General features: G+C 33.4%; 1 protein-coding gene across 2 annotated transcripts in view; it reads right to left on the reverse strand.

Annotated features, from left to right (window-relative positions):
- LOC148942649 (protein Hook homolog 3-like) overlaps positions 1–27,944 on the reverse strand; it is a 94,329-nt gene that overhangs the window by 22,063 nt on the left and 44,322 nt on the right. For both annotated transcript variants that reach the window (XM_089102567.1, XM_089102568.1), the window contains exons 5-10: positions 26,868–27,133; positions 22,280–22,439; positions 15,357–15,634; positions 12,179–12,343; positions 7,691–7,845; positions 4,963–5,097 (exon numbers count right to left, since the gene is read on the reverse strand). In XM_089102567.1, coding sequence (XP_088958693.1) covers positions 4,963–5,097; positions 7,691–7,845; positions 12,179–12,343; positions 15,357–15,634; positions 22,280–22,439; positions 26,868–27,133 — 1,159 coding nt within the window. The remainder of the gene's footprint in view (positions 1–4,962; positions 5,098–7,690; positions 7,846–12,178; positions 12,344–15,356; positions 15,635–22,279; positions 22,440–26,867; positions 27,134–27,944) is intronic.

A 27,944-nucleotide genomic window follows, 5' to 3' on the forward strand; every position in this document is an offset into this window, starting at 1 on the left:
TTAGACCAATGAAAAAAAAGAAAAATACAGCTTCCAAAAGATTTTTACCAAGCCATAAGAATGCGAACACTTGGCCTTAGACCTTTTAACAAACGTTTCAAATCAGATAAAATTCAATAAAAGAATAAAAAAGATCTGATGACAAAACAAAGATAATTCCAAGCACATAATAAATATAAAATTTGAGTAGCAACGAGGTTGTAAGAACCAAGGCCGTAGCACCAAGGTTGTAATAACCGTTATCACAATAAATCCGTTTGTGAAAATCAGTTGAATATGAATACAATCAGAGTAGTTTAGGGTTAAAAACACAATAAGTTACAAATTTCATGTTCATTTGATAGCTATAAAAAGAATAAAAAAGTACCAGAAGTTAAAATTTAAGAAAAGTTTAGCCGATAAATTTGAGATTAGGACCCGACTTTTTACCCCTCCCCCTTATTGGACTTTTTGGTAACAATCTACTTTATCCCTTTTCCTAAAATCAACGCTATAGAAAATAATTCCTACTTGATTACATTCAGAAAGTTTCAATTTATCGAGTTTTGAGACCCGTCGAAAGGACCAGAGAAAGAAAAATATTCCCACCTAAGTTCATTTTAGTACTTTTAAGCCTACTGTTTTCCTTACAGGGAAGAATAAGGCATGTCGAGGGGAGAATAAGAGAGGTCCTTACAGGGAGGCCAAGGTTCTTCGGACAAATCATAGCAGGAATCTCCACCACGTGTGCAGGATGGGTTTAACTCATTCAATTACCTTAAACTACTTAATTATCAATTAATTGACAATATTGTGATGATTAACTAAAACTCATTTAATTGCCAGCAGCTGGAATTTTTTTACCAAATACTCGAAAACTATTTTCATGGTACATTTAAATACAGTAAGACCGTATCCAGCATTTTTTGGTGGGGGGGACTTTATAAAAACGCGTAAATTTTCTTTATACGCATGCTTACAAGCATGCGTACAAAGTCGAACAAAAATTTCGATGGGGGTGGGGGGGGGGGGTAAACCCAGTAGCCGCTCTCCACTGGACACGGCCTAGGATATTAGTAAGGTTAGCTACTAATAAGGCAAGCATTAATAAATAAATCACATAAATTAGGAAGCTAAAAATTTCTAACCTGATTATTAGTATTCCAAATTCTAAGAGATCATACAGAATTTAAGTCAGTCTACAGGAATCTAAACAAACCAAATCACACAACTACTCAAACTGAGCAATCCCCTAAGATCTTAAACATAACTAAAAACAATCACTAAAACCTAATTCACACAGGACTTGTAAAAACACGTTTAAATTAAATTTTGGTCTAAAAGAGTAAAAACTTGCAAACAAAGAAAATTTTAGTGTTGTCACTAAAAAAACACAAATTTTGTGTTGTCAAGCCCCCTGCACAACTCTAGCTAGAATTGTCTTTTCATAAGCAAACGATTATAAAACAACATTTAAAAAGATACGCCACTTTATCAAACATTTCTCCCAAAAGATAAAAGCGTACGAGTGTGGCGTGTTCAATACTGGACCTTGACAAAAAATTTTAAACGTTATTCGCTCTTAGTAGCCCTACAGAATTCACACAATTCCCACCAGGAAAATACACAGGGTGTGCAACCTCGTAACACAAGCCCACTCCCTGTTTTCTTAGTTCACATAATTCACCAGGCACATACATAGTTTGGGGGTCCTCGGGCCCAAGTCTTCAGCCTCCCACCGGGCCCAAGTCTTCAGCTTCCCACCCTCTACCCACAAATCTCAGTTATTCCAACAGTTTCTTGTGCGTTCTATAGAATTCGTCTATCTTTATAATTTTTGTACATCTTTATCCCCCCGCCCTATGCATGAGCCTGAATCCAACACAAGTAAAAATATATTACCATATTGGTAAAAACTACTTTTTGAGATTACATCCAGCATTATATTGGAAATAAGTCGAATAAAATAAGTGATTCGACATTCATTTGACATTTATTTATGTCAATTGACATACATTTAGATAAAAGTGGAATAAAAGCAGAAGAGATCTTAGATTCAATTTATAAGATCAAAAGATATTGCCATTCAAGTCAATCACTGTCCTTTATAGATCAGATATATTAGAACACAATTTAAAATTTTGCCAAAATATAACATTCAAAATAGTTAATAATAGATCATGAAAACAGTTAAGTATTACAAGCTTCAGTTACGGGAAATGCCCACGAAAGAAGAAATTCATAATATAAAACCATTCAAATTACTTATGACCTTTTTCATACCGAATCAAGTTAAATTTAAATTCAATTTAAATTTATAATTTCAGCTTAAATGTTTGCACTGCTGATCTGATCTGAAAAGGGCTAAACACTAATTGACACGATATGGTTAATTGATACACCAATTTTATAAAATTGGCGAAAATGTAAACTGAAGTTCAGTATCAAACAACAGTTGCTAAAAATCATAAAATAGACACACGATTAGAGTATAAATCAGCCAAGGCTACAATATTTGATAAAATACAGGAAATGATAAAAATGAAACATTTAGAGAATGTAACTTTACCCATAAGATCTTTAGTAGACTTGAATTTAATATCTAATAAAATAGATGAACTTCCCTTAGACTCAGGAACATGAATTAAAATTGTTGGGTTGGTTTGAGCAAAATCAAAGGATAAAAAATATTGAGATTTGTTAAAGCATCTAAAAAAAATTCAGCATTAGCACAAGGCCCAAATTTGGCTTGTTCAATATTCAGGTGGGGGGGGGCATTAGGAAAAAAGTATCAAAAACTATTTATCAACATTACAAACAATAAATAGTTATTGTTATAAATACTCAGTAACAATTATCAACTTATTAAACAATAAATTGCCATTGTTGTGTCATTCAATAACAAGCATAAATATTAAAATCAGTAAATCAATGAAAATTCCCCAACAAATAAAATACATTAAACTGTAATCTTGCTTCTAATTATAACAATGATAATTTTGTTATTGGAAAAATAAACTAGGCAACTACTAATACCTCCCCCCCCCCCCCCGACACCACACTCTCTTCGTACAAAGAAGCAGACATGCTGATTGCGTAAGGACTACGTAATCTATATTGCTGAGGCATAAAGTGACTCAAAGAGCTTCCAAGCCTCGAATAGTCAAGCAATAGGGAAGACAGAGACATGCAATAGGAAATATCCTCTGGGCATTATTTGAAAATTTTAGCATTAAAATTACTACTTTTTATCACACTGGCGTCAAATAACGGAAATTAGAACGAGGGGAAGATAGGACAAAAATACATTTTTCAAAATCTTGTGTGTGTTTGGGGGGGGGGGATTTTATTTCCAGTGAAACCGTCAAAAAACATTTTTTTTTCAAAATATAGGAAGGGGGAGGGGAATCTTCAAGGAGACCAATGAGAAGTTGAAACATTAGAAAAAGTTAAGTAACTTAATTAGAAAAGTTAAAATATATCCTCTTTAATCACAAAATAGTGGGAGAGTTTAGAAACGAGATTTTTTTCGTTTTCTTTAATTAAAAAAAAAATTATAGACCAAAAATTAAAAGCCCAGGAAATATGTGAGGAATCACAGAAGAGAGTCTGAGCAAATTTTGCTCTGACTCGTCTCAGACTTGTAATCAAATAATGATTACATGAGCTTAATATGAAAAAAATAACGTAGCAAGGACAGTGAAGATAAAAGCTAACTTTTAAACTAACTTACACAACCATATATTAAAAAATAAGAAGAAAATTTTAGAAAAAAAGTGTTGATAGACCTAAGATGGATTTGGTGATAAGATTTTAATTTGATGTCCTTGGTATTTAAAGAAGAAGAAGAAGATAAAACCGAATTTTTAAGGACCACAAATAGAAAAGAAAAAACTTGTTGTAGCAGATAAGGCACGTTTAACTTTATTCTTCTTTTTCAATTTTTTGGGGTTACCAAGACTGGTAAGTGGCCGCGAAGGCAAACTTGTATAAATGCTATTTTCATCTATTTCTGATTGTATCAAACGGATATTATAATCAGTATCACGATCATTATCAACGAGTTTGTGATCATTATCCAAGAGTTGGTGAATTTCCATTTGAAAAGCTTTTTTAGGAATTTCTTCATAGTGATTGTTTTCAGGTATGGGTTTCAATTCTATACCAGAACCAGAAAAATCGTATCTTTGAAATATGTGATCATTTGATGTGAGCTGATCAACTATTGAGTCATCTGAAAAATCTCTTTGCATTTTGTTAGTAATTACAACCACTTCTATAGGATTGTGGGCTTCGCTATCATCAGCAAATGGTATTTCTTGCAAACATTGATAAGCGGGAAGTAGTTTCAGGTTGGGAGGGTGGGGGAGTTTTAGATTTGGCAAGCTTCGGACTTTGTTAATATCAGGGATATTTCTGTTTAAGAAAGAATTAAATGAGTTAACATGCACTAATTCTTTTCGTTTTGATTCACACTGAATAGGTGGATCCATGCTTTTAAGTGTGTTTGACAACTCTATTATTGATAAAGATCGATCATTTTCACCATAAGAGGATATCGACTCAGTTCTTGCCCTGGGAGGGGAGGAAAGAGTATCTAACAATATAAGTTCCTCATCATCAGATTCAAGACACGGGCAATCAATACTTGCTATATCAATGTGCCACGACTTATCAGAAACAGTTTCATAAACCTGATCGCGAGAGGGCGAATCAAATTCAGAAGTAGCGTTAGATGTGCCATATGGGGAATGACACCCGCTGTCTGTACTCGGTTTAGAATAGCGCCTACCACACTTCATGGGTAGACTATACCCAAAGTCAGTAGTAGTATCCCAGACAAGTCCACAAGTTTGAGAGCGCTTTAACCTAAAATCATTCAGTTCATCAGGAAGAAAAGGCATAGACCTAAACATTTCATGCTCTTTGCGAGAAGATGAAGATGAAAGCTGGGTGAATTGAGGATCGACAACTTTAACGGACCTATTTTCACTGCTTAGCTCCTGTTCCCGATCACGAAGGCTTTCGATGGTCAGCTGCATTTCTTCAATCTTCGAACTTTCAAACTGATTTTCACGCAAGCGCTTATTTTCATGCTCCAGTCGGACAATTTTCTCCCTAGAAAGAAAAAATATACGTTGCCTTTCTATTTTTGTAACACACAATGACTGGAGGGAGAGGGGGGGGGGGCTCCAAGAATAGAATTTTGATAAGATGTTCATAAGAAATTTACATAGAAAAAAACTTAAGACTTGCGTATAGACCAATGGACTACTAGAAACGAACTGTTCGAAACCCTTTAATTTCACTATAGTTTTTGATGCAAAGGCAGGGGGGTCACGCAAATTATTTAGCTGAAAGTTACGAGCATACAGAATAATTTTTTTCAATATGAAAACTAAGTTTATTTTTCAAATTAAATTCTGATATTTGACAGATTTGATAATTGATCTACTGGCAGCGTACTAAAAGATAAAAAAAGAAACGAAAAAAAACATGAAAAAAACGAAGATTTTCATGTTCCAGTCGGACTATTTTCTCCCTAGAAATAAAAAATATGCGTTACCTTTTCAACACGCAATGACAAGGGGGAGGAGCACCCAAAAATACAAATTTAACAAGTTTGTAAGACCTTCATATAGAAAACAGTGACAAAACTTAAACCCTAACGGAGCAACTCGCTCACAGGTCCCTGACCTTGGTTGCAATGACGAGATTTCGCCAAAGCGCCTCAATAACAATTCAAACAAGAAGAAGAAGAAGAGAGAAGAAGTAAACGCCAATAGACAGTTGAAATGGAAACTAATTTTATTTCTCATATTAAGGGCACATTTATTTTAGTTTATCAGTCTCTCAATTAAATTTCTTGCTGTCAGTTACCTTCTTGAGAAGCACTGACTGGCAAACTGTTCTTTCCTTGAAGTCTCACGATTTTTACTATTATTCCAAAATTTTCTATAGTCTTTAATTGGATCGCCATTTCTGTTTGTTTTTTTTTTTTTTTTTTTTTTTTTTTTTTTTTTTTTTTGATAAGTTAACCCCACTTCCTTCCTTTCAAAGAAATTTTATTTCCTGCGCTTGTGACTACTCGTGGTATTTATACATTCCTAGTCCGAACAGCCACATTATTTTTTTTTTTTGGTCACAATAACCACATAATGATAGTGATCAAAAACATGGGAGTCAGGATCACACCCAGAAATCCGTTGTGAAGAGTAAAGGGGGAAGCTAATGTTGAGGATCCCTATTTTCTTACTCACAGTTATTCCATAATATGTGCTCTTCAAAAACAAAACAAAATTTAAGAGTGTCACAGTGGTGTACAATTTAAAATGGCAGTTTTACACTATGAAGAATTCTCCGGGGAGAAAAATTGCGTAAAAATACGATTTTTTTATCTTACAAATAAAAATGAATCTAAAAGAGCCACAGGTGCATACGTACAACTTTGAATAGCAATTTCGCATTGAGGGGAATATTCCCAGGAATAATATTGACCTAAAAATACACTATTTAGGCCCCAAAACCCCTCTTCTTCCTTAAAAAATCGACCTGTCGTGCACATAAGCAACATCTTGACCCCGAAAATGCACAAACAACATATTGACCACCCTCCAAAAAAAGAAGAACATCCAATACAAATTTTAGCAGTCTTTACTTTTCAAAGTTTTTTTTAGCAAAAGCAGTAAACTTAGAGAATTAGATAAGCGGATCAGTCAAGCAAGTCGGGCGTAGTTGCTGGCTGTTAAATGGGATTACTAACTTGAAACTCCCCGTGACTTGAATATTTATCTGTTTTCAATGTTACAGAGAAGTTAGTCAGTAAACAGGATGAAGGAACAGGAGAAACAGGATAGTTGACATTTAGTTAACATTAAAACCATCATTTGATTTTCCGATTAAATCAATTATAACTCAATCAGTTAATATCTGTAAAATGTTATATCAAGCCAAATCAGTCTAACAGAATTAAAGAGCGGACGCTACTTTCTTTTTTCCCTTTCTGTGCTTGTCATATAATAAATCATACGACCCATGGATATAAAGGTTCATATACAAAATAATTTTAGTTTAAGATATAAAAACATTTGAGGTTATCACCCTTTCGTCGCGTGAAAGACTAAAGGACGTAGATACCATTTTCAGAGGAGCAAAAACAGGAGTGCACCCTACATTTCTAGGAAGAAATTCCTATATCTCATATGTATGTGGGTAGGTAGGTAGGCCTTCTTATACTCAAGGCTTTACCTGTACTCAAGGGACTACACAGGGCTTCACTTATACGGAAGACTTAGAATTTTGTGTTTGGGGGAAGGAGGGCGAAATATTTTTCTCCAGCCCTAAAGAGTTTATATTACGTTTTGCTTGCTTTTTCTGCCGACAGGCTTATTGTCTAGTTTCGCAAATAATAATAAACATGTCGTGTATATCTACTGTCTCCTTTTACAGTATCCTTGGAAATAAAGTCTAATCATTTAGGGAATTGCTGAGTCCAATGGGAATTTGCGCAATGAGAAACTGATTATTTCTTCAGATCAATAGTCCATCTCTGTGTTTTAATTCATCAAATTAGCACAAATGACCATTATGTGTTTGTTGAATTGAGATTGAAGTATATTTAATTAATTTATTTAATTTAGCTGAATTGTTTATTATTAAACTGAAGTTTAGAAATAGACCCGGATCTTAAACATGAAGCTGATAAGCTTACTTGACGTCAGGGGGTAGAATTTGCAGCACTTCAGATGGTGAGGGCATTGAGGTCGAAGAGACATCTAGCTGAGAGGTAGGTGTTTTTACCGATGCCAGCTTCAATTCCAATTCTTCATTGACCTCGCGAAGTTTGTCTCGCTCATTCAATAGCCTCTAGAATTAAAGTTTGAAAATAATTACAAATCACCACTAAGGGATTGAGCAACCACCACTCCCATCTTTATAGAAAGAACGATTGTTTACGTATTTGATATGAAACTAGAGGCAGATCCAGTTGGAAAAGTTTACCGGGTTTAAACCCCCTCCCCCCCCCCCAAAAAAAAAGAAAAATGTTGTTCAACTCGTAAAAACGTAACAAAATGCAAAATGCATATAAACAATTGTTGATACAATTTTAAAGTTTTTTGCCCTCCCCCCCCCCCCCCGTTAAAAAACACGAAAAAAATCCTGGGTACGCGCTAGATTGCTAACAGAGAAAAACTGTATAAGCATCGTGATTCCGGCTAGGCTATCTTCTCTGCATTTTCCTTGTTCTAAGTTATTTTTTTAAGCTATTTAGTTTGTTTGTTGTTTCTTTCGTATTATTTTTTATAGTCGTTTGGCTGGATTATAGATTATCGAACTGAATTAAAATTTATTTCAGCTTTTCACATTTTTATTCCTTTTTTTAGCCAAAAAACTTGGTTAACTCTTAACTTCGTACGTTCATTATTACGAACACACGTTTAGTATTATGGTTAATCCCCAAAAACAACATTTAAGGGGTCATATACTAAAGATCTTTTCAGACGAGCTAGGTTTCCTTTTCCCAAAAAGGAAACCTACCAAATGAATATTGAGAAATACTCGTTTCAAGAATCCATTCTATATAGTCACACGATTATCTTTACAGCTGAAGGCTACAATTAAAGTGAAATAAAAATATTGGGAAACAGGTAAAACTTCCATTAAGACAGTCAACTTTGCAAATAAGAAACAAGACTTTTTGTACAAATAAAAATAAAAGACATAATATTTCAGCTGCAAAGCCGGAAGCCTTTATCAACACAGAAAAAGGAAGAAAAAAAAACTAACGTTAACAAATTAACACACATATAAAAAGATGCGAAAAATTATATAGAAATCACAGAAAAGAAATCAAAATAAACTCACATTCCATAGACTAAAGTTGCTGTTACTAAACATATACGAAATGATAATTCACACATCAAAATACAAGGCCCAGCGACTGCTATATACTACTATGCATGTCTGAGATGTTTTCTGATATGAGACTCCAGCAAAATAAGACAATACTTAGAGGTATACATAGCAGCTAACATAATAGTAAATAGCAGTCATCCTGCATTGTATTTTGTTGAGTGGATTATCATTTTAGAATTGCTTGAAAACAACAGCTGTAGTTTCGGAAATGAGAGTTTCTTTTGTTTTTAATCTTATTTTTTGTATAGCGTTTTTTGTTTTTTCCTCTTCTTTTGTTTTTTCCTCTTCTTTTTATGTTCTTTTTATGTTATGTTTCTTCTTTTTATGTTATGTTTTTACATCTTCTTTTTATGTACGCATTAATTTATTTACGAGTTTTTTTTTTGTTGTACCCGAAATAGTCGGACCTTTAAGTCTTTTATTACTTTTTTGCAAAGTTCGCTGTTTTATTCAAAATGTAAACCATTTTTCAATATTTTAATTTCATTTAATTTTAGATGGAAAGGCAGTGTTGTCTGACAAATTCTTTAGCCGACCGAGTTATGAACAGACATAATTCTTTTTTAATTTTCTTAAGATACATTTTCTAACTACTTTCTTGTAATTTCTTATTACTTTTCTAAGATATATTTCCTTCAATTTTTCTAATTATTAATATCTAAATAATTAGTAATTTTTTTCGTTTTTCTATACTACCCATCGTCCAAAAATAGATTCCTGGGTAGATAAAAAATAGAGGGGGGGAAGAATGACTATTAGTTTACAAGAATGATTATATAGCTTAATGTCCTGTGCATAAGCTTATTTTTTCAGCTATTTGTTGCATGTAAATTTAATATTTCTTTATTCGATCCATACAAATATAGTGTATATGTGTAGGTGTTTGGTAATGTGTGTTTGTAGATGTGACTTACCAGCCCCAACTATTATATACGCAATTATATACATAAATTTATTTTTCAGCATGCGAAGGAAAATAGTCAGGTAGCAAGTGATGATGGCGAGGAAAGGGCAACAAAAAAAGGGGGGAAAGGAGAGGAAAAGTAAATATGAACTAATCCTCATGGCAGCGCTAAACTGTAGTATCGTCAACAGAAGGAAACAATTGAAAAAGTAAGGAAAGGGGTAGGTTTGGGGGGTTAGAATAAGTTATATTTTGATACAATCACTGCAGAATAGGATTGTACAGACAGTATTTGATAAACTCATAGTTTGACATTTGTTAGACATACTTTACTTGAGCCATGGTTGAGGAAGGGGGGGTCCCAGCCTACAACGGGTTGCAAAGTAAAGTAATGTTCCTGTTCACCCTTGCATAAATGGGACAGGAGGAAGGGTAGAGGGGAGATGAGCTTTCATGGATTAAAAATAAAATGCCCAAAAAACATTCAGATTTGGAGATTTTGGCCTGAAACTTAATTTTTAATGTCTACTTTGTTTTAAATAACGCTACAGTACTTTTACCTCTAATGTTTCAATATTAATTTAAAATGTAGACAAATAAAAGATCTAAAGCTCAGCTAGCCTAACATGACAAAATCAAAGATGTAAATGTTAAAGACAACGTGTCTAACGTCAGTAGGAAGAAAAAGAAAAAGTACACAAGCAAATGTTTCGTTTGTATCACAACAAGGCTTCCTCAGAGTTGAAAACAGAAAGAGAAAAGAAATAAAATGAGGCACTTTTAAGCAATGAAATCAATTCAATTCTATGAAATACTTAATGCTGCTTTTGAATAGTGCATTTTATTTTCTCTTTAATTGATTATATAAATTCACTTTTAAACACATTACAATTAATCTGTTAATAGGTTTTTTTTTGTTTAAAGTCTTGGAAAGTCAATAATATCGTTAAAAAACAAATTTGTCTTTATTTAACAAGAAAGCTACGGCAAACAACTTGATTTCTCAAAGCTAAAGCAGTGATATTTATTGGTAAGCAGCTTCATAGTTTTAGTACTTGTGTAAAAGCAAAAAGACACAAAAATGATACTTTTGACCAATCATTCGAAAATTAAAATAAATTTATTAAGTCTAATAAGTGTACTCTGTGCTAACGAGTGAAAGATGGGGTCCAGCAGAAGGCTACCGTTTTATTAAAACCAAACTGGTATTTTATTAGTAAAATTATTATCAAACGATACAATGTAAAAGTCCAGATTTCAGATTTAGATATTTACTAAATAACCAAAAAAATTGAACACAACCTAATTATATAAAAAACTCAATAGCAACATAAAAAATAAAAGTCCTGTGGGTGGTTCGATCTTCTAACCTCCATTCAACATAAAAAAAATAAAATAGTTAATAACACAAAAACTAATTTATTATTTTTTCAGAAAAAAAGTAAATAATCTTCACAAACGAAAGTTGAAAAATCTTTCTCGTCACATCCTACGGGTATCACCCCATCCCATCTCGGAGCACCGCCTCCCAAAGATCAACAAATTTCAACCACATTTTTCAGTAAAAAAATTGGCTTTCCTTTAAACAAAATTAAGTTACCGGCCGCTCTAATAGTTAGAAATATTTCTGATGCATGTTACACTTCCATAATTCCATTTTTATTACTATCATTGATTTACAATCGTAAAAAAAAAAATTTATAAGAGACGGAGTATAGAAGAAAAAGAAATACGTGACAAAGTTAACAAGATGCAGCAACAAGATAAAGTTAAAATAGACAATTTTTAACCTAAACATTTCATTCAATTTTTATCCTTAATTCTAAAACACACTCAAAACTTTTCTATTTCCCAGATTTTTGTGTAGTAGCTTTTTCAGACAGAATAACATTTAACTTCCCAAAGCTCGTTTGTATCAATGAAACCTGACATATGTAACAAATGGGATGGAGGGGCGTTAAAATTCTCGTCGTCATTTCGTGTTTAACATTAAAAAGGTCTTCGAATCTTTCTTTCTATCTTTTCAATCTTTCTTCCAAATCTATATTTCATATTCATGTTTCATTATATTATATTTCATATTTCATAGTATACTAATATTGTAATATTATAACATAGTCAATATAGTATTAATAATACTACTACTAACAACTCACTGCAGAACCAAGCGGCCTGGGTCCAGCACTGCAACAAGAAAAAAAAACCATCCAACTTTGGTTGTACGCCTTTTTTTTACCTTTTTACGAGTCGGACCAAAATTTAAGGGGGGGGGGGGTTCAAGCCTATTCTTCCATATGGAGGTCTTCCAAATCTTCAAATAAAACAAGGGAAATAAATACGTATTTATTCTGTTTCTAGACTTTAGGGGGGGGGACTTACTTCTTTTTCAAGAGATAAAGCAGCCAGCTTTTCCTGAAGCCTTCTCCCTTCATATTCAAGCTTATCAACGTGCTTTGTTTCTTCATTAAGCTTCAACTGCAGCTCAGATACTTGCTTCCTATGAGCTTCAAGTTGGTTCTTCCACGTGGAGGTTTTCCGAATCTCCTAATTGAAACAGGGAAGATAAATACACAATTATTTCTTTTCTAGACTATCCTGCTAAATATGACCTAAGCCATTAAGAAGTTCATTAATCAACTTCCGTGAAGGTCCTAGAGGATGAAAACAGAGATCCCTTGTGACTTACCTCTTACAGCCTTTAACCTCTAAAAACTTTTTACTACCTCCCCTAAAAAGCAAAGCTTGTTCTTGGAAGAGGTGGAGGAAGCAAATCACAGAGAAAATAAAAGGAACTTTGCCAACGACACCTCCAATAGTACAAATATTATTCAATATACATAAAAAAAAACATCAGAATTGACTGGGCATTTATTGTTCAATTGAGCAGGAAGTTGAGCTCCTTATAAACATCGAAATTAAACAGACATCGCCATTCTAAAGGAAGAATAGATAAAGACCGACATTTCTAATCAAAGGTTGTACAAGAAGTCAAACCAAAAACAGACATTATTCTTTTAACACATTTAACATACATGACACAATCATCTAACCAGTCGTTTTAATTGGAGTTATCCACACTTTTATGAGCATGTTACAAAACCAAGCCACCAAAATTTTTTTTTGTGGGGGGGGGGCAGGGCAATTTTTGGTATTTAGAGGAAGTAGAATTTAATCTTTTCCAATGAAAACACACAAAAAATCAGTTTTTAATGAAATACCCAAGACAGATTAAAAATCCAAAGGGAGGGGGAATCATTAACAAGTAGGAAGAAAAACTGAAAATGTTTGATTTAAATCGGAAATCTCAATCCTCATTTTGCAAGGCTTGAACGAATCGCAAAAACGGATCTAAAATTTCACGAGTGACGCCACCAGTTTCAAACTTATATGCCTAAATAACCAAGGATCGAGTGAGTCTCACGACATCACTTCTCTATCACTCTATAGCCGTTTTGAAGGAGAAGTCTGAACATTAAGTAAAGACCTTATTTTTTAAGTAGGCGGTATTTTTTGAGGAGGCGATATTTTACATTAGGCCGTTATTCATCAATGTTTGAAAGACGTTATGGAAAGGATTGAAATTTTAGCGTTAATAAAGAGAAAAATTTAACGTTCAAAAGCGGTGATGTGGAATGATCCCAATCAACTGAGCTGACAAAAAAACGTCATTTCTAATCAAAGTTTATACGTACAGTCTAATAATTAATTTAAATTTTTCCAAGTTTGCTTTCATTGTGAATCTCAAAATTCTTCTATTTTATCACAATATGAGCAAGTGGATAACATTAAGAAATAAGGGCTATGTTAGCCTCAGATTTGTAATCAAAAAGCTCAAAAATTCTTACATACATCTTTGATAGAAATTAAATACATTTTGCGAAATGTGTAGATTTGCGTTTTACGAAGTGTGTTTAGTATGGGGCAATGACATTACGATTTTAATTACTTCTGATTATTAAAGTATAAAGGACAATGAAAATGAAACCTGACGTGAAAAATGAAACCTGATTTGAAATCTGAAATGAAAATCCTGATTTGAAAAATGAAATGAATGAAAATGAAATCTAATTTTTGAATCGGTTAAGTAGAAACATTCAATTTTTAATGAAAAAGACACCTCCATATGCAGTTTTTTTTTGGGTGTAGCGGGGCGGCCCAGATAAAAAAGAGCAAAAAATCAGCAAAAAAACAGCTAGAAATATATACCAACAGACAGCTCAACTAAAGGGCAACTTTCGTTTTATTTTGGTTTGCTTTCATAATTCTGAAAAAAGCAAAAAAAAAATCCTAGAAAATTGCGACTTTTAGGCCTGATTATACCAGAGACGGTCTTAAGGGGGGGCAGAGGAGGCACTTGCTCCGGGTGCAGAAATTTTAGGGGCGTAAAATTTCAAATAATAATGTTACGGTTATAATCATTTTGTAATTTTTAAAATTTCATTTCATGAAAATAAAGTAGAGGGCACAATTGGCAAGAAGCATAAGCAAATTGAATCCGAATTTTTCGTTTCCCCATATCTTATCACCATTTCATTGAAAATAAAAGCAAGCAGACCGAACTTAATTAATTTTAATGTTTTTTGTTTGTTTGTTTTTGTATTCAAACCTGTGCGTACTTTGCAGGATGTAGAGATAATTCATAATTTTGGAGATTCTAAAGTAAGTAAACTCAGATTTAAATAAATGAAAAATTTTTTAGGATAGAGGGGAAGGGGTGCTGATCCAGATCTTGCCCCGGGCGCAAGAGAGGTCGGAAACGCCAATAAATTATACCTATTAATGGGACCAAGGCTAAAAATGATTTTATTTTGAGGATCTTGGTGCTTCGATATTTAACAATTTAAAACCACTTCAAGAATAGCCCCTGAACGATCTTGAGTCAAAAGAAATAAAAAAAAGTCCATAAAGCGAAGTTAGTATGGAGAGAGATAGTGCTAGAGGGGACACTTTATACAGCAAATATAAATAGTCAGAAAGTCAAAACAGTAGCTTATTCTCATGCAATAGACTTTTTCCTCAAATTCCAATTTGTAACTGAAACTAATGTTAAGCTTGAAGAAGAAGCAGATAATCATGATATTATTTTAAAATTGAATAGAAAGATGAAAAATTATGCTAAGAAAAATATTTATATCCAACAAGACTCTAGCACAGAGAGTAGTCATACGAATATCTTGTAGTTTTGCTCAGTTTTGTAAATTTTCACAGTTGGTGTTCCAGCACCAACTGCTAAAATGAGAATTTATGAGATTAAAGTTAAAGTCCCAAAAATAATCTGTTTCGTGCCGTTGCGTTTTTAGCTTATTCTTGGCGGATTTTTCACACATTTTTTTTTATTATCATTATTTGGCGGTTGCTACAACCAAAATCTGTATAATTGTATATGGCGGTTATTATTGTGAATATAGAATCCCAATTTGTCGTATTTTTTAAGATATATATGGTTGTGCAAATTTGCACATTTAAACCAATTAACACAATATGTTTTCATGTTCACCGTCCTCGGTATTTGAATCCCGAAGCCCTTAAAAGTTTTGGAAACTGTAACATGACTTACCTCTTCAAGACCCATATTTCTGTGCAAATATTCGGTATTTTTATCCTCTAAGGCCTTCATTTGACTCCTCAATTCGCTACATTCTTCCAGTTTCTTCCTCAGCCCTTCAACAGTAGCCTCTGCTTTTTCCAGTCTTCCAGCTGCCTCACGAAGGATGTCAACTTCATCCTTCAGACTCCGTGCTTGATTTGCTGCTCCTTGTAGCTCATCTTGACGAACACGAAGGTCGTTCAGTTCACGTTCAAGCAATTCTGTCCTCAATCGATATTCATCGCGAGCTGTAACAAATTCAAGAGTGATTACCTGGAGTTGATCGTCAATCCGATATTGGAATTTTTGTTTATAAGAATAATTCTTTTTTGCTAATTTACGTGCAATCCTATCGGTAACCATGAGAAAACTTAAAACCCAGGAAATTATATCATTTTGTCATATTCGACGGGATTTCCACCGCTTAGAAAACTTGGAGGTTCTCTATGGACTAGTGCCTGAAAAACAAAACTATTTTTGGCATTAAGATGGAGAGGGCCAAGTATCTTCGGCTTGTTACCAAGTTGAAGAGCTGTAAAACGTCGTATTTTAAAACTAAAAACGGCCTTTATGATGTTATATTAGTTTTGCCGTAGTCGTGAGAATTAGAAAATTAGAAAATTCAAAAATTCTTAGACAATTCAAAGTTTCTCTATTGCCCAGTACCTGGGTCTGAAAAAGAACTGTTTTTGGCACTAAGATGGAGCGAGCCATTGGCTTGCTGGAGTATTTTCGGCTTGTTACCAGATGTAAAAGCTGCAAAAATGTGGTATTTCAAAGCTCAAAACTACCGCATTCTATACGGAACAGTACTTTATGCAAGGTCTACAATGTTTGTCTAGATTAGAGACCATTTAGGTCTCTTTAAATTCAAAAATTTGTTGTTTTCAAGTTTAGTTGTTTCAAATTAAAAAGTTTGACTAAGTAAAAACGAATGCTTTAATAACGAATCTTCGGAAATGGCTAATGCAGAAGCTAATGCTTTAATAACGAATCTTCGGGAATGGCTAATGCAGAAGCTAGAGCTTATTAAATCTGAAATCCTTAAATACTTATTAAATTCTACTTTAACTAAGATATTCCTTTGTATTGAACAACCATAAGTTTTCAATTTAAAATTTTCGCAAAAAAAAGGATTTTTAATCAAGAACCCTTCAGAATTTCGAACAAAAATAATGGGACAGATAAATGAGGAAAACATTCCATGCTTTTAAATGGGCTTAATTATTAAAACTGTCCACAGAACTACAAAAAAAAACTTTCAAAATCTCAATTCTATTTTATTAAGGTTAGATTGGAATTAAAATCATAAGATTCTTTTATTTTTAATTTATCTTTAATTCATTATTAAAAAACCAGGACTAGGTTCACATAAAGAATATAGGCTAGTTAAAAAAAAAATGTACACAAATATATCCATTGAGTCTTTTTGGCAAAAAGTGGTTCTTTTTACCTTCAATGTAAAGCAAAAACAAAAAGAAGGATAAATAAATAAACAGAACTAAAGCATTTTTTTTTGTAATTAAATTAATGACATTGTTGCGTAGCACAAGACGCCATAGGTTTTTTTTTTCAGAGATGAACTTCAGTTTCCTTAATCAGTTTGCAATATTATTTTCGTTCAAAAAAAAACACTTTGATTGTCTACCCCAAGAAAATAAAACACAAATATAATCAAAACTTAGCCACTTTAATCTGGTTTTCTAGGGCACCAACCGAAGTTTCTACGACAAATTCTTCGATACAAGATTTGCTCATTACTTAAGCAGCGCTATTGCGCTGTAGCGCTGCCTATGAAAATTTAGAAAGCTACTATGTTGCATAATTCGTTTTTCTTCAGCCACATAATAGGTATAAAATCACTCATAAGAATCATTGGAACATAATATAGGCCTAATATTAGTCTCGGACAAAATGCTAATTTCTTATGTTTATGACAATTTTATTTCTACAGTATGATTAACACAAATCCCCAGCCACATGCCCAAAAAGCTGCTTGGGAGGGAGGGGCGTTTGGAGCTCCTCCTAGAAATAATACTACAAAAAAGATCCCAGAAAACGAGTGAGTTAAGTCAAAAACATAGCAAATCATAGAAGAGCGTAAAAATGTGGATTTTTTTGTTTGTGGACACATGCCCACACCCCCAGTCCCCTTTGTATGTACAACTGGGACCAATACATCAACATTTCATGTTATGCTGGGGACTTCTCGCAAATAAAGACCGAAATTGACTATTTTCGTTCATATCTGTCGCCATCTAGAAAAAGACAAAGGGAGCGTTTGTCTTAATATTCGAACAGTCTGGGAAAGAACAGACATGAGAAAGGATTTTTGAGGATGTGAGATATAGAAAAAAAAAAAAAAAAAAAAAAAAAAAAAATTTAGAATTCCAAAATGAGTAGTTTAGAATCTAATTCAAGTCAAGCTTGTCGTAAACCTAGGTCCTCTAGGAACAAAAAACATCTAGGGCAAAAGGTAATATAGTATGTTACCCAGTAGAATCAAAAGTAAAATTCCTTATAATACAAAAGCCAAAAACACCATTTTAGAACAGTAAAAAAAAGATATAGGCAGCTTTATGATTTTTTTTATGGGGGGGGGGGTACTTTTTCTAGGACGCACCCTCTGTTAGGGCACCTATATAATACATTCCATGAGAAAGAAAACACAAAAAATATAAATACAACGAACGGGTCTATGGCCAGTAAGCAAAAACGAAGAAAAAACAAAACGAATATTTCGGCCATATGTAACTAGGCATCTTCAGCGTAGAGAAAAAAATAAACTCGAGGAGGCAACAGTCATTTCCAATGATAAAGGTTTCACGCAATGGGCTCTTGAAGCATTAGAAATAAAAAAACAACATATTATTGGTTCGTGAAACCACCTCACAAAAGTAACTGGATTAAACATTTTAAAATAACATATGAACAAGGAATAAGTTATTCCGACATAATTTTATGCAAAACTTTTGATGCTGCTATTCGCTTAGGTTTATTATTTGAACTAACCCCTTGGACATTTTGCAATACTTTATTTTTATTTTTAAATATGGGTTCATTTTTTAAAATAGTATCATATATAAGATCAATATTTATATTACCAGTATCTCTATTTAATTGATGAACCTGCAAAAATATTTTTTTTTATTTCTAAGGCTTCAAGAGTCCACTGCGTAAAACCTTTATCATTGGAAGTGGCTGTTGTCTGCTCGAGTTTTTTTTTCTCTACGGTGAAGACGCCTTGTTACATACGGCCGAAATATTCGTTTTTGTTTTTTCTTCGTTTTCATTTACTGACCATAGACCCGTTTGTCGTATTTATATTTTTTGTTTTCATGGCTGGCCAGTTCGGCTTTAGATCTTTTATTCTTCATAATAAAGGTTTGATTAATTTGTAAGGGGGGGGGGGGCGAAACTGGCACTGCCTCCGAGCGCTGAAACATAGTGGCTTCTAAAAAAATTGTTTAGATTTCAATGGCCTAAATACTGTGATTTGGAGTATTAGTCCTTACTTTTTGGATAATTTTTGTCTGTGCAATATACATAATTAAGATTCAATTGGTTATCTCGACGTAAACAGCTAAAAAAAGAAGTTAACTGATTTGTCTCTGGGCAGCTTAAATACACAACTTAAAAATCAATAAAATGCCCTGAATTCTCACAACCAGATATAAATAACCGATTTTAATTAAAAAGACATTTTATATTTGTCAGATTTATACCATGACTCAAACAATAGGTTTGTAAAAAAATAGTAATTCAAATTGATTAACTAATGAAATTACGATTATGATTCTCTAGACTTAATTAGGATTGTGGTTAAACGCAATTAAATTTAATTAATTTAGATAAAAATAAATAATTAGTAGGTTTTCAGTGCGAAATATTTTTAGCTGAAGACTGAAAATTGTGTTGCATTAGCTTTTTATTAGTATTTTATATTTTAAAATTATATATAGTATTTCAAAATGGAATGAGTACAGGAACACCATTTTTTTATAATAGATATTTAAGTTTTGAAAACAATAACGAATATTTTTATTGAGAGCAGAAACAATACAAAAAATAAAATATTTAGGGACCACCTCTGAAACCCTTTTTGTCAATGGTAAAACAGAGATAAAAAAAAATAAATAAAAAAAAATAATGTTAGGTTTTACGGCAAAAACTTAACATAAATCAGATTCCCGAGTTCAACATCGTAAAAGTCAATTGAAATTTTGCTAATATATAAATATATATTATAAAAAAAATATAGAACAAAAATTGAAATATTTTTCTGGGACACCCAGAGATATGGGGTGATATTTTTCACCCCATGAAATGGTATTTGAAAAAATAACACTAATTAACAAAAGGAAAAATTAATCCCAAAGTCTTAAGAAAAAATGACAGTTACAAATTGCGCAAAAGATCTAATTATGAACACACACGACATGTCAAAATAAATCTAATTCCAATACTATTATCTCGGCATCAGCTTATTTTTCATCAAGAGAATCTTACTTTATACATTGATAAGTGTTCGTAATATTCCGTCAGTCGCTAATCTCAAAACAAATACGTGGTGCTATGCACATGGGTAACGGTGTCCGGCGTTTACCCCCCCCCCCCCGGAAAATACCCCCCGCGAAAAATGCCCACCACCACCCCCGGAAAATAAGGCTTTCCAAATTTGAGAATTTTATTTGAGTTTTATTTTTTTTTATTTCCGTAGGGGGAAGGAATTTTGGCACTTGTGTATTATGAGCCACTCACTCAAGTTTACGCTGTTTAAAATTCGAGAACACACCGGTTTTTTCGTTAGTTTCTTCGTTACTTTAGAAATAAATTTGGTATAAATTTAATTTAGAAATAAATTAAACGCCTAGAACCATGGGTAATGTTTCTTCTGGAGTAATTCACATGCCATTTTTTTCAGATGCTCACGAGAGAGCGAACTCTTTTTTTTCAAAAGTCTAAAGAAAGCGATCTCATTGTGGAGATCACAAACACCCAATTGCTTTCATTAAAAGGTGACAAATTTTATGCGTAGTTTGGCAAGAAGGCAATGCCCTGTTTTGTCTCACGGCTTTGGAATTGAGTTGAAACTTTCAGGGAAGCTTTTTAAGGGGGGATTTCGTGTTAAGGGGACTTAAAATTTCATGCTTAAGATGGTTGAAAGACCAAATTTTTTTCGGTCCACAAAAGAAAGCATATACTGTATAGTTTTCTTTTTTATGGCTGTCTGACAATAACTAAGAATAATAAAAAGGTAAGTCTACTCTCAATGATAAGTAATTTTAAATAGCAAACGTGTTGCTGGCATTAGGCCAAACATTAAAAGTCGGTTATCCAATATCATTGTTACACTTTGGGGAACACTTGAAATCCAATTATGTTAAGTATAATTTCTTTTGCTGTTTTTATATTTTTATTGGCAACATTTCCTTTTCCATAGAAATAATTTATAAGTCAGGGACGTTCTTATAGTCCTGGATTGTCTGATATGTTTCCGCTTAGAATTTAAAGAGTTTTTTTTTGTTCCCAGCATCAGTGATTGAAGGATTGTTTTTGAGGTAAGATTTTGAGATCCGGGTTGCAGCGGTAGCTAGCAACCTAGTAAGAGACGATCACGTCCAATGTCAAGAAATATAAAAACCCATAACTCCTAAAAAAAAGTAAGGTTTAGGCGTCATCCATTTGCGGTGCTGTGATTTCTGAAACAAATGTGCAGTACTGCATATATATCTTTGCCCATTCTTTGCCCTTAAAGAACTAAAAAACATCAAATTTTATATATATATTTTTGTTACGTTTTAAAGCTACGGACAGAAATTCACGGGGGGAGAAGGTCAAACACCCTAACTCCCTGGATACAGTCTTTCTTGTTTTGTAAGATTTTTTACGGAATACCCCTGAGATAAATGATCACTATTCTAATACTTAGCTGCTTTTCCTTGTCTTTTTTTAGCAGTCAAATAATCCAAGTTGCATGTCATCAGATAATTATAACTGTTACTCTTAATGGTATTTACCTGTTCAGACATATGATTTTACCGTATATAGATATTTGCCTAAAAAACTAAACAAATCTGGAGAAGAACCCCCAAAGAATATAAGAAGCAAAACCCTGTCAACTTTCAAAAATTGAAGCATCTATCTCTGCCCTTCCCCTATTTGATGAACTAAAACAAACATTCGATTACAAAAATGTTTCATGCCTCATAACTTTGAAAAAACACTAATTAATATCTCCTACTAATACTAATTACTGTATGACGTCCAAAAAAATGTCAAGAACGTTTTTATAGCCCTGGGTTCGATCTTTCTACTTAGAATTTAGAACATTTTCTATTCTCAGCATCAGTGATTGAAAGATTTATTTTTAGGTAAGGTTTCGGAATCGGTCCTAAAAAACGATTGTTCTTTTTCCATATATTTTAACACAGTCACCAACGATAAATGTTCCATTATGGCGTCAAAATCTTCCGAAGGTTTCTATATCTAAATATTTCTATATCTAATTAATTTCACGTACATCCAAAAAACAACCCTCTTTTAAGATAAAGCGTTGGATGGGGAGTCCAATGGTACTACTCATTTCTTTGCTATTGCAGCTAGTTCAGAAACGAAATCTTGCAAGATACTAATTTGAGGCTATGATACTAATTTGGCTTCGTCCCGTCTCCCCAAAAATAACTCTCTAGATTTTTATGATATTTCCCGTATTTTTTTATTGTTCATAAAATCGCATGTCTTCACCGTTTATTTTTTTAACTTGCCTATTTTCGTATAATATTTTTCCACTGCCTGACACTAAACATCGTTTCTCTCGCCTATTTGGTTTGAATTTTCATTTATTATTTTTCTTCTTTGCTTCATATGTCCAAAAAAGTTTCAACACTTACAGGTTTCTAGCTTAAAAATTTCTTCTTGCATAGCATCTAGCTGCTTCTTGAACTCTTTGCAACGCTGGTCCTCAAGGTTAACATCTTGGTTAGTTACCTTTTCCTCGAGGTCAGATACTCTAACTTTTAATGAAGACCTTTCTTCTTGTAAATGTTGAATCTGCAAACAGAATTTTAAAAATTAAAATGACTTTCTATTTTGAAACGAATGTAGGGGAAGACATTAGCTTTAACTCAAAATTATTACCGAAACTGGACTAGCCTAATAGGAATTCTAAATTTACTTATTAAAAAAAACATAAATAGTAAAAATATCATAATAAAATATATGAATTCCGGAAACAAATATGAAAAAAACATTGTTCTTGTTACGAATTTGACTTCCTAACCCTTTCGATGGAATTCTACAACTCAACAAAATGGGCAAGTCCAGCAGATGTCGCGGTCATCACAAGCATACCTTGTATGTGACATTTTGCGAGAAGTCAGCTCTTAAAACTTAGTCAAAAGCATATTCCCAAAAAGACCCATCCTTTTGGTAAGTTCCTGACGAACTTTTTTGTCAATTCTTAGATAGTATTTCTATTGGTCTTTAAATGAAGTATTTATGAAATTCTCTTTTTTTTCATACATTACTTATTCATGATCGATAGAAAAGCTCTAAGGCTGTTTTTTTTTGTTTTTTTCTTCTGGAACGTTGACATTTTTCCAAGCATAAAGTCTGCCCGCGAGGACTAAAGGCAGCTTAAATATGATAATATAATCATAGTAAATAAAATGATAATCATAATAATCATAATTATTATTGTAATTATAATAAATAAACAGACATATAATATTATGATAGCCTAAGACGCTCGAACCAAATCAAAACTGACTTTAACCAAATCTTCAGCTTGTAGTTCTAAAGGTTTATTGCTTTTTTATATAGTCAATTGTTTAAATAGATGTTTTAATATTATGCAGCTAGTTTTTAAAATCATGGAATTAGCACAAGAAACAGCTTCTCTTCTCTTGAGCTAGTTCTTTAAAGAAGGTTCTTTGTAAATTCCAGCTGCCTTTGTCAGATCATCTCTGGCCTTCCTATACAGGGCAGGCTAAGAACACAGCGGACGTTGCGAGTTGTTAATCTTTACACTATACGTTAAATTTTTACACGACAAGTTAGTTCAATTATCTCTTGCCTTTGTGTACAGGCCAGGCCACGAACATGACGGACGTGACGAGACATTAAATTTTACACAAGAGCGACCAAGTGAAATTTTTTGTGAATTCTGGCGTCCTTGTCTGAAGATGGCTGGTGTGCGTATACAAGGCAGGCCACGAAAACGACGGACGGACAAAATCGTTATCGGACGGACGACGCAAAATCGACGGACGGTCGGACGGACGGCCAACGTTGAGAGTCCAGTTATAACCCACTGTACTAGATATAATAAAGTACCGAGCTCTTACACACGAGCTAGTAGGAGCGTCCTCAAAATGTCCCAAGAGAATAGCCGGGACCTAAATAGGACAGCAAGTAATGTCTCACAAAGATCAAATTCGTAGTCTTCCTTGAAAATAATTCGAGATGGAAATTCTTACATAAAATAATATTAATTGTGTTTATTGACACAAAGAAATATACACACCTATAACAATGCCCAGGGGCTATAGTCCCTAAGAGATTAAACACAACATTAACAAAAACAATTCTACTGAAATAAGGACAGAAAAAGAGGGAAAAAATACGAAAGGAGCTTGACTTACTCGGCCTCAGCGAACACCCAAAATATACCCAAAAACGAAGCCTCGACACGAAAACCCTGCCAGCCATCCTCCCCAAAAAACAACTAATTTGTCATACTCCCACCGCAATCACTTAGTGAAGCTCAGTATAATTATTTTATAAAATGCAACACACTAATGAATTGTTCAAATAAAAGTGCTACAATAAGTAGAGAACTATTCAATCGAATAAAAAATACATAAACTACGCTATAGCTGGATTGGGTAGCTAGGAAATTACACAGCTTCGAAAGCAACATCCTAGGTCAGACCCACTATGATGGTTAATTCTTATTTGTTAATCCTAAATACTACCTCTCTTTACACAACTTTCATTAATTTATGGAGCCAAATTTTACGCATAAAACATTGATTATCGATCCTTCTTTAACGAAAAAACAATATATCTTCTGTCATTTTCTTTGTCATCAACTTCTAGGGGAGGGGGGGGGGGCAGAGCAACAGTGTTTTTCAAAATCTAGAGGGGTAATTTTCTAGAGAGAGGGGAACATCATCATCTCATCATTTATCATAGTGCAAAACTGTTTTCTAAAAACTTTAAGATCGCCAGTAAGGTTGATAAAGGGGGAACTGATTCAAAATGATCCACGAGTGGTACTCTCCCCTCTAAGTTAAATCTTTCAACAACTCAGATAAAACCACGCGTTATTTTATGAAAATAAAAACACATAAAACTTAATTGAAAATTGAAAATAAAATCCTCGAGTTTAAGCAATTGTATTTGATTAACTGCTTATCTGAAGCTAAGCAAGCATATAATATTCGGAAGTTCATTACCGGATGATTTGCTATTGAATTTTTCATCGCATCATAGGCTTCCAGTTAGGGAAAGCACTTGGAGGAAAGAGTCTCGGAGCCCCCCCCCCCTAAGAAAACAAAACTTTTCCGATTTTCTGGATATTTCTTATTCAAATTATAAAAAATTGTTTCTTTATCATGCCCTACCCCTCCCCCGGAAAAAACTATGTATGTGCCAGAACAAAACTTTCCGATTTTCTGGATATTTCTTATTCAAATTATAAAAAATTGTTTCTTTATCATACCCTACCCCTCCCCCGGAAAAAAACTATGTATTTGCCAGAACAAAACTTTTCCGATTTTCTGGATATTTCTTATTCAAATTATAAAAAATCGTTTCTTTATCATGCCCTACCCCTCCCCCGGAAAAAGCTACGTATGTGCCTGAACGTGTCAACTTCAAACTGCGTAAAACGTCTGCGGTAGTTCAAAGGGCAGCATATATTTTTTTTCTTTTTTCACGTATTTTTTTTCACCTACATTCTAAAATTGAACAAGCTGGATCTGAATTGACTGGATTTGTTTTAAAGCCTCTTATTTCATTCCCGAGATGCTTGGTAGTTTCTTTTCTTCTAGATTGTGTTATGATCCCTTTTCTAACTCGTAGAAATAGAGTTGAAAAACAGATCTTTTGACATAAAAATCGTTTTTCATTTTATTAGTTTGTTTTCATTCTTTTTATTTGGTTCTCAAGTTACTTGGTAGTTTCTTCTATTCCAAATTATTTTATGTTGCCTTTTAAAACTTATAGAAGCAGCTTAAAAAAAATCTTTCGACATAAAAATCAGCATTAATGATACTGACAGCATAAAAAAAATGAAATCTAAAAATAGCAGACGCCACATTTCCGGCCTTTAAAATGCCATTCCACCAACTTGATTGCAGTACCTTGCCGAACCGACAAGGCAGGTAAGGCGGTCTTAGAAAGGTAAGACAACGAAAACATAAAAAGGTCAATAGTTTGAAAGTAAAAAGAGTTTAGTTTTTTTTATAATACCTGCAAGTCCATTCTTTGACATTTTTATTCAATCATGTTTTTCTGCTCAATTGGTCTATGTCAAAAAAAGACAACAAAAAACTCGGAACTCGCAAGCGAAATTCAACAAGGCAGGGTAAGGCTGACTTAAAAAAGTAAGGCAACGAAAGCATAAAAAGGTCAATAGTTTGAAAGTAAAAAGAGTTTAGTTTTTTTATAATACCTGCAAGTCCATTCTTTGACATTTTTGTTCAAGATGTTTCTCTGCTCAATTGGTCCATGGCAAAAAAAGACAACAAAAAACTCGGAACTCGCAAGCGAAATTCAACAAGGCAGGGTAAGGCGGACTTAAAAAGGTAAGGCAACGAAAACATAAAAAGTTCAATAGTTTGAAAGTAAAAAGAGTTTAGTTTTTTTTATAATACCTGCAAGTCCATTCTTTGACATTTTTATTCAAGCATGTTTTTCTGCTCAATTGGTCTATGGCAAAAAAAGACAACAAAAAACTCGGAACTCGCAAGCGAAATTCAACAAGGCAGGGTAAGGCAGACTTAAAAAGGTAAGGCAACGAAAGCATAAAAAGGTCAATAGTTTGAAAGTAAAAAGAGTTTAGTTTTTTTTGCAAGTCCATTCTTTGACATTTTTGTTCAAGCATGTTTCTCTGCTCAATTGGTCCATGGCAAAAAAAGACAACAAAAAACTCGGAACTCGCAAGCGAAACTCAACAAGGCAGGGTAAGGCGGACTTAAAAAGGTAAGGCAACGAAAACATAAAAAGGTCAATAGTTAGAAAGTAAAAAGAGTTTAGTTTTTTTATAATACCTGCTTCTTTGACATTTTTGTTCTAGTGTGTTTCTCTGCTCAATTGGTCCATGCCAAAAAAAGACAACAAAAAACTCTGAACTCGCAAGCGAAATTCAACAAGGCAGGGTAAGACGGACTAAAAAAGGTAAGGCAACGAAAACATAAAAAGGTCAATAGTTTGAAAGTAAAAAGAGTTTAGTTTCAGGTTCAAGCTACATACCTGCAAGTCCATTCTTTGACATTTTTGTTCAAGCATGTTTCTCTGCTCAATTGCCAAGTCAAGAGCTTGCATAGCTTGTTTCAGCTTAATCTCATCTTGAAGTCTCGTAGTAGCTGTTTCACTCAGGGCCAAACTGGTAGTAACTGGGGAAAGGGAGTCCACCGATCCTGAGGCTACACCGTCAGACCCCAAATTCAGTTCTTGTATCATGCACATTATAGCATGCTGATGATCAGCTTCCATTTCAAGAATAGCATTAATATGTTCTAAAAAAGAAACATTTATTATAAAATTATTAAACATATATTTTATATACAATATATATTAAATATGTTTATGTACAATATATAATAATATATATTATATATAATAATTTATTATTATGTAATTTAATATATTTTAATATTAGCATTCAGAGCAATGTTTCCCAGCCTATTTGACTACTGCGTCCTAAAGAGGTTTGTCCGCAAGAACCACACACGCACGGGATACTCACTAAAAGGACTTATCTTCAAAATGCTGCGATATTTGCCAGTTTTTTTTAGCCATGATTATTGATGCTATAGTGAGCTGAGTAAGTGATGCTGTGAATGAGTGAGTGATGCTACGGTAAGTATAGCATCACCTTAATACTTAAGCCGGGTTTTCGTACTTTAGTCATGAACATTTACAAAGCCTATATCGTGCCCCTGAAGATCTTTAAAAAACTAGTCAACTCCAATCCTTCCCCCCTGCAGTGTGCACTGACCTTTGATGAACTTGCACAAACATTGTGTTATAACAGTGAAAAATTCAGAAACATATCCTTAGTATATATACAAGGCCCAATGAAAAATTTTTGAGCAATATTCTAATTTAAGCTATAAGGTTTAAAAAAATTCGGAAATATTTCTTAAATCTGCAAAAAAAATATAAAAAATATATCATAATATGGGTTAAAATCTACTGAATTCATTGGAATTGTGTTATCTAAACCTAGAGTCAAAGAAAAGCAGAATCAGACCAAATTAGGGAAAGAAATAATTTTTCCAAAATTAAGACAGGCATACAGGCAACGCCGTATCCAGGAGGGGTGGG

This window comes from Artemia sp. Qi Xiang Cuo, chromosome 16 (assembly GCF_049724085.1).
Source record: "Artemia sp. Qi Xiang Cuo chromosome 16, ASM4972408v1, whole genome shotgun sequence".
NCBI classification, from domain to species: Eukaryota; Metazoa; Arthropoda; class Branchiopoda; order Anostraca; family Artemiidae; genus Artemia; species Artemia sp. Qi Xiang Cuo.